Below are 8,077 nucleotides of genomic sequence, written 5' to 3'. Positions count from 1 at the left end.
GTGTTTTACTCGAGCATTACATAAAAATGTCATTTTAACATGAGTTTAGGAACTGAATAATAAAAAGGAAAAATAAAACACTGCTTAGTATTTACTCTTTGAATTCAATATGCACTGATTTTTTTAAGCTACAAAAGTTATTTAGGTAAGAGCAGTGAGTGATTTGCTTTGTCTTTTGTTCATGGCCCCAAATATTGCAAGCTGTAGCGATATGCATATTGCGATATGTACATTTGCGATATTTCGATAATTTCGATATATTGTACAGCCCTAGTTTTTTTGTATGTGGGCCCAAAGTGAATTATCAGGCCAAAAATGTTCTGTAACAAGGTACTCTGTATGAGAGCAAGTTTTAGTAGCAATAACTTCACTGATAGCTGATATTTAAAATTCCTCTTGAAGATCATTACAGATCATTCACAATGAGACCATGCAAAAGTTATTGCTATAAAAACTTAAATATTTTTAAGTATTATTATAAGTATTATAATATAAAAACCACACTTGCCATCTAATCTACAAGCCAAGGCAAATCATGTTGCCTTGTACATCAGTCCATTGCCGTTCAACAAAATTGCTGCTCTTCTGGTCTCGTTATTTTACAGGTCATTTGAAACCAAAAAAAGAATTTTACATGGAATACCACCAAGACTTTTACTTTCACTGTCAAGCATCTGGCTTTCTGAAAAACTGAATCCTCATAACAGCTATTTCGTGATACAGGAAAACTACACACTAAATTGGGATACTTAAAAAAAAAAAAGAAAAAAAAAAAGTTGTCACTAGTTGGTGAGTTGCTATAAACGAATTGGCTTAGAAATCTTACACAACTTTTTAGAGATGCTGCTGCTAAAAAAATATCAAAACTGAGCTTGTTGAACTAGATGAATGACAGCTGACTGGAACCATATGCATTGATGATTTAGAAGTCACAAAATACATCAAAAGCTCCCTTAACCAATTTAATACCCAGTGTTTTGCGGTCATGTAGAAACTTACATCATCCTCAGGAGTGGAATTCTGCAGTGTCATGGCAACCACAGGAGATGCTGTTACCGGTGCAACAACAGAGATGGATCTGTCCTGAGCCAGTGTTGGCAATGTGACTACATGCGTGGGCACCGCCTGAGGTGTCTGAAGCTTGACAACCCGAGTAGGCTGAGATAGCAGCATTCGCTGACCTGCAAGAGAAACATACACTGTTTATACACTTCACCATTCAAATGAAGCAAGAAATGTGTTGAGTGCAATTTGTTGCTATTTTTCTTCATTAATCTCCACACACTGAAAGTAAAGTTTTCACAGCACAAACTGGTTTAAGAACCATAAGGAGAGAAAAACTGTTTTAATCAAAAAAGGAAACAGTTGTGCCAAGCACTATCCTTCATCCAGAGCCAAACACGTCACCTCCAGGTAACACGGACAAACACAATTTGTCAGGCGTGACGGGTTGCTGTTGGTGTTGAGTTAAATGAGAGGAATTTGCGGTGGCTCCCCAGCAGGGGTCATTCCGAACGACTTCCATTCTCTCAGCCACCCACTGACTTCCCCATCAGTCTCCCAACAAACTACAATTAACCTCGCATCAAAACTCTGCGGTTAGCCAGAAAATAATTACTGTAGCAGAACGCAATCAGTTCAAAGTGCACTTCCACAATCTTTCGCACAGATGGATTCAATACGTATATAAGCAGCTTGTGGCAGCTCTCTCTTTTAGCAAAAGGCTCCTACTGAGAAAATGAGGAAAAAAAAAAAATACAAATAGTACACACAAATAGTGCTTTGTGTGATGTACCATTTATAAACCAAACTGCACGCAAGGCCTTATTCTAAGAAACAGGTCATACAGTTCTCAAAAATTGAATGAGAAGTGATTGTTTGGACGCACTGGAGTACCAAGTCTCTAGTGTTTTAAATAAGATGAGTACAGGATAAGATTTCAATTCAAGCGGCTCTTGCCTTCTGCTCCACTTGTGTTTCCAGGTGTGTGAGGTAAATGTTTATACTACGCATGAGGAAAATGATACTGAAGCTCACTGATTCCTGACAGCCATAGTTTAACACTCAAGACATTAAACAGAGTCACCCATTTCATCAGAGAACTCAGAAATCTTTTTCCTACTGTGCTCAATCACAATAAATCAACACGTAATTAAACATACATACATATATATATATATATATATATATATATATAATGCGAATTCATTTGGCGACTGTTAATTACTCTATTTGTACATTTACATTAACACATTCATTCTTAGAGTAATCAGTGTTGATTTTCACACACATTTTGTTTATTATGTTGAGTACATACATATGTAAACAAACTTTTATTTTGGACTATTAATCACAATAAATCGATTTGACAGCACTAATATAAAATAATAATAATAACAATTTTAGAACATTATCTTATATCATATCAAAATAATATCAAAATAATAATTATTATTTTATTTATTATTATTACTGTTATTGTTGTTATTATGAATTTTAATAATGTAATAATAAATCTTATGCAGTTTGTTATTATGGTACTATGGTTATCATGTCTTTGCACATGACATTAAAGACAGTATTTCTGTCACAAAATAAAGCAATTCCCAAAGTTTACAAAGTTCATGGCACTGAATATTTATAAGATGAAGCATTTTGTTTGAGGCAAATAATCAGCTAATATGCTAGCAAATAGCTAGTTCACTTGCTACAACTACCCGTCACATAAAAAATGTCACAAAAACAAGCATCAAGAAAACAAAAGGATGAAAAAAAAAAAAATCAGTCAGGTAGGTCATTCACATCTACTTCGATACTGCTTTTTTCTAGGGCAAGCGACAAGGCAGACTGTACTGACACAAAAGGATGCACCAGCAGTTCAAGAACATTTCTCTGTCTGCCTGACGATAGACTTTAAAATGAGTCGCCCACTAATAGCACAAACAAAAATTGATGCCTAGTGCCATCTGCTGGTTTTTTGTAAGCATGCAGCGAGGGCTGCAATACAACCTAAAATACACTACTCATTTCAACTTGCAACAAAAACGTGATCAACAAAAAGAATAAAAGTGATCAAACATACCAAGACTTCCTATTACATATCAGACTTTATCAGATTAAAGTGTGGCAGAATGGGTTTCTTCATTACCTGTAGGGGGTGCTGGTTGAATGGTGACTGGTGGAGGTTTTACTACAGGCAGAACTGTAGTCTGAAGAGGCTGGATGATGATGGTCTTAGTCTGAAGGGGGGCTGCAGCATGGGAGATAGGCACCGCAGTAATGAGCGGTTTAGGCTGAATGGAAACCTTGGGGCTATACTGAATGGGCCTCTTCGCTGGCTGGAGAGGCTTTGCTGTGTGAACAAATTGTATCATCTTACTACAAATTGAAGACGAATGATTCAAATAAAGACATTAATGTACTTCACCTACCTTTTGACTGACTGGTCCTCTTGGAAGGCTTCATCTCAGCAGGCGCCTCAGCAAAGCCACTTGAGTCAGAGCAGACAGACAGCGGAGAGGGCTGAGAATGCCAGGAGGCTGGAGACGGTGCCTCATCCTTAAAAAAAATGTTGCGAATATAGCAGCATAATGTAGGAATATCATGAAAAGCCATCAGTGCCCTTACATAGAAGAAAAAAAAAAAAGAGAACTGAAAGTGCACTCAAGCATGGGAATACTGGGGTGTGAATCCAGATGGTCAAGAAGTCCACGTATCATTACTTAACTGTTTGCAGACTTTGCACATATCAAACGACTGATCAATAAATGCATAAATACCTACAGAACACCTGTGATACCACCCACCTTATGTTTGAATGTGTATTCAAACATTGCCTTGCTAGTTATAACCGGTCATGTGTGTCATGTTTCTTCAAACATGTTAAAAATAGTTAAACTTATAATAATGTGCTTCCTATACGTCCCTTTCTGTATGTGTATATGTCCCTTTGCAGGATGTTGCATCATTCAGTAACAGAACAACACGTGTTAACATTCAGTGTATGCAAACTATAACAAATATATGTCATGTTAAATTATACATTAACTTCATCAAGACTGTGAGGTGACACTAAGATTCTAGTGTTTAGGATTTCGCTAAAACAATGTGTATTTGTCATAGTGACATTATAGTTCTATGAAACCTTGAAAGGGACACTAGCTGATTTTGAAGAGTCAATGCACATATTACAAAATAAGACTGGACACTTCTCAATGTGAGACTGATTAATTAGTTTGATGATGTGCCGAGAGCCGATTAAGACATTCATTAACACACTGGAGTCTTAATTAGACACCTAATTCACATGGGTGTATGTGCGTGTCTGCCCTCTTGATCTCTGAACTACAGCAGCTGGCAGGATCAGTGAAGCTCAAACACACTCCATCTGCGCCTCTGACTGATTAAGTCAATAAAGACAAAAAAAGAATTTGTGTGTGTATATAACAAAAAATAAATTAATTAATTAAAATAGATTTTATTTATAGTTGTATAAAAATTATATTTGATGTATCTTATAATATACATTATATTATAAGATACGCCAAATATAATTTGTATACAATTTTGTCTCATTAACTATTACATATATCTTTGCATATTGATACATGTAAAAAAAAATTGTGCGCAGGTTAGTTTGTCTGTGATTGTAAACAGCGTGGAATCCAAAAACACTGGACATTTTTCAAATCACTCCCTGACAAATAAGATGCACATTTCAGTGGGTAGAAATGCTCAAGGACTGCGTATTTGTTTTGGGGTGGAGTTTGACTCACTCACATGTGTGGAGCATGGTGAGTGGGGCTCCACTGACGCTGGTGAGGACACTGAACTGAGCGTGTGGTTTGGTGACAGTGAGTCCACGGTTACATCACCATCTGTGAGAGCAGATAAAGAGAAAAAGGATAGAAATGCTTTCGTACATTTCGCTTTGGTAATACTTGAAATAGTTCTCAGAAATATCAAGTTACTTTAAATTTATTGCTGCTATAGACATTTAGGAACATTTGAAAAGATTCTCCAGTCCACTGAAAACTTAAAATTAGTACCTGATCGAGGGCTACCGTTTTCTCTCCAGCCATCCGAGTTCCACGCTGGGGGCTCAAAGTCAAAGTTCAGGTCAGGAACAGAGGTGTCCTAATAGAGAACAGATCCAAAATGCTTAAATTGCTTACATTTTTCTACAAATCTCTGGTTAAAGCTACGGTCAAACCCAAAAAAAAAGCAATAAAAAAAAAACTTGTTAGTCTTTAAAAGATGCAATCTGATTTTCAAAATGCAATTCGAAAAAAGACAAATAAACCCATATTTGATAAACATGTAATATTTTGACAGATTGTCTTTGCAGGGGTTTGACTCACATAGCCTACACTTTCCACCAGAGCCTCCAGAAGCTCATCAGCATCCCCAAGATCTTCCAGCTCATCAAACAAACTGATATCTACACAAGTAAAAGACATGGTTGTGAATTTAAGTATTACCAAAGGCAGATTGATGCCAAACAAAGAAGTAAAGCCAACAAACCAAGTGCTGAAAGCATGAGAGCAAGACAGGAAATAAAAAAATTTATCAATCTTCTTTTGAGTTGTGGGTTTGTAACCAGGTCATACTACCTGCAACAATTCACCCTGAGGTGTTATGTAATTTAGTTTCAATTCCAGTTTATTTTATATGTTAACCAAACCCTAATTGACACACTGTAATTTACTAGTATCCTGTGTATTCACAATACGATATGAACTATACGAATGAATATGAATATAAATATATGAACATGAACACAAAGTATAATCCCAAATAAATGTGTAATGATACAAAGTTAAATAAACGAAGTTGTATTCTATCATGTTTATATTTTTGATTCAACTACATTTTAAAATTGAAGCCATAAAAACAACACTGCGGAAGAGTGGGAGACAGGTTCACCAGTTAGTCAATCTAAGTTACAGCAAATGGACAATGACTATATACATATAAATCGCTTCATAAAGACACTCTTTACGTACAGACACTTTACTAGAAGTAAATACAGAAGTTGGCGTTTATCGCGAGCAACACGCGCAGTGATGGATATTTCTAGAAAGCGTATCTTACCCCACTCTCCATCCTGATCGATGGAAATGTCCCCCGCTTCCTTATTCATTATCGATGGATTTACGAAATCTAACATCAAATCTGACGACATTATGCCACGAACACATTAGTAAGTATTAAAAGTGAGTCGGACTAGTTATCAATGAGTTCTGCGTGAAGTTGTAAACACTCGCATTTCCCGATTCTGATGAAACTACATAACAACAATGCTGCAAGTACAGGTCCAGTTTTACGGTAACTCTACGGGTGCCGGAGTGGGTCATACACAAGCCTTCTTGTAACCGGCTTGTTTTTCATCTCTACACCACATGGTGGTAGTAGACAGTCGGTCTTCCAGCAATTTCGCACTCTCATTAGTCTCATTTTGGCGAAACGGTTCATTTGAACAGTTAATTTAAAGAGCCGGCTCAAAAGCTGTTCCAGCGGTTCTTTACGCCATCACGTGGACCATTCCTGTCGTGTTTACATTTTCTGAAACGTCTCAGTAAAGACCCCCACAACCCCGTTACGGCGCCCCTGTTTATTAATAACTGTATATCGTAATTTCATGTGTTCCAGTTCCGTTTGTTGCAGTTAAGCTTCAACCAATTTAGAACCTAAAGATAGGCCTAATTTGCATTCAGGTTAAACAATAATCTCTATTTCACATTGTAACAAAATCTCGTAAACCAACTTACGCGTGCTGACAACCTGATATAAACACATTTCCAGTGCGTTTTATTTGTAACTTCAGCTCAAATAACTCGGTTGACTCCAAATGTAGCTCTTATCGGTTCTCGGACCAATTCTGCCCAACTCGTGATTCAATTGTTCATCGTTAACAAAAGAACGATTCATTATTTGCATTTGACAGGTAAGTTATGATGAAATAACATTGCTTTTAAGATTTATATAAAAGTGTTCGGGATTTATTTATTTTCATATCAGCCCAAGCTTTAGGCTACACTGCTGGTTTCAATTAAATGACTCGTTTGAATAGCAAAATGAGCGTGGGCATTTAATCACCGTAGCCTATTAGAGATAGTGTGTGGGCTATTTGCAAATATAGACGTAGTCAGTGCATAAAAGATGACACTTTGGCATGTGTTACTAAGCCAAACCGGGACACAGGATATCCTATTTAAAGCATCTATGTTGGAAAAATTATAGCCTACAAGATATGTAGCTTATTATGTATTCACACCTTAAGAATAATTATTTAGCCTATTTGAATGACAATAGAACATAATAAAACAATTAACAAGCACAGAAGCTACTAATTATGTCAAACTGACAATAGGAACTGAACAAAACATGAAATAAAAATATCTAGGAATATTAAAACTGTTTTGTAAAACCAACCATCTGAACGGGTAGAACAGGTTGCTTATTCATAGGCTCTTCATATTCCTTGTTAAGTTTCTAAATGTCAGAGCATCAGGTCACACTGGCTGGTTTGAAGATCTGGGACAGGTGTTCATAGCTATAATCCTGGTCTTCCCAGGACATTGTCAGCTTAACCTGAGGTGGTCTACAACAATCTCAGCTGGATCTGACCCTCTTACACACTTTACCCATGGCCTGTTCTCGTGTTTTCAAAAACCTAAACCTAAATTTTTTATTTGAAATGTACCCATTGCTTACTAAAAATGAAACAAAACCTTCATAGACTGAGCGTGTGTGGTTCAACAAGTCAGATTAAAATAATATTATCTTTTTGCTTGTACTCATCACTCATTGTTTTTTATGGCAAAAACAGCCATGTTAAGCACTATAAAAGTCATTCATTCTGAGTGTTTTATGGTAAAAGCATCCAATGACACAAACTAATTTGAGTAAGAGGGTTTTGAGGCATTTTTCTCTGTTTCAGCCAATCATGAAACAGTATGGTCTATTCAGGTTAATTGTGTATAAACCCACCAGCCCCCTCCCACAAACAGTCTGAGGATTAACAGGTTACTGTAACACACACGTCAAGAACATCCATTTGGAATGGATTAGAGCT

At 36.6% G+C, this 8,077-nt stretch overlaps 1 protein-coding gene across 1 annotated transcript in view; it reads right to left on the bottom strand.

The window, feature by feature from the left end:
• LOC107710557 (cyclic AMP-dependent transcription factor ATF-6 alpha-like) overlaps positions 1-6,339 on the bottom strand; it is a 36,928-nt gene extending 30,589 nt beyond the window's left edge. Inside the window, exons 1-7 of the mRNA XM_016515362.1 lie at positions 6,094-6,339; positions 5,361-5,440; positions 5,049-5,136; positions 4,780-4,877; positions 3,432-3,558; positions 3,149-3,352; positions 1,000-1,181 (exon numbers count right to left, since the gene is read on the bottom strand). Coding sequence (XP_016370848.1) covers positions 1,000-1,181; positions 3,149-3,352; positions 3,432-3,558; positions 4,780-4,877; positions 5,049-5,136; positions 5,361-5,440; positions 6,094-6,184 — 870 coding nt within the window. The 5' untranslated portion in view covers positions 6,185-6,339. The remainder of the gene's footprint in view (positions 1-999; positions 1,182-3,148; positions 3,353-3,431; positions 3,559-4,779; positions 4,878-5,048; positions 5,137-5,360; positions 5,441-6,093) is intronic.
• Positions 6,340-8,077: the final 1,738 nt, after the last annotated feature.

The sequence above is a fragment of the Sinocyclocheilus rhinocerous genome, unplaced genomic scaffold (genome assembly GCF_001515625.1).
Source record: "Sinocyclocheilus rhinocerous isolate Xijiao unplaced genomic scaffold, SAMN03320098_v1.1 scaffold10915, whole genome shotgun sequence".
Lineage (NCBI taxonomy): Eukaryota > Metazoa > Chordata > Actinopteri > Cypriniformes > Cyprinidae > Sinocyclocheilus > Sinocyclocheilus rhinocerous.
The sequence above is the reverse complement of the archived record's forward strand: the minus strand, read 5'-3'. Positions and strand labels throughout refer to the sequence as shown.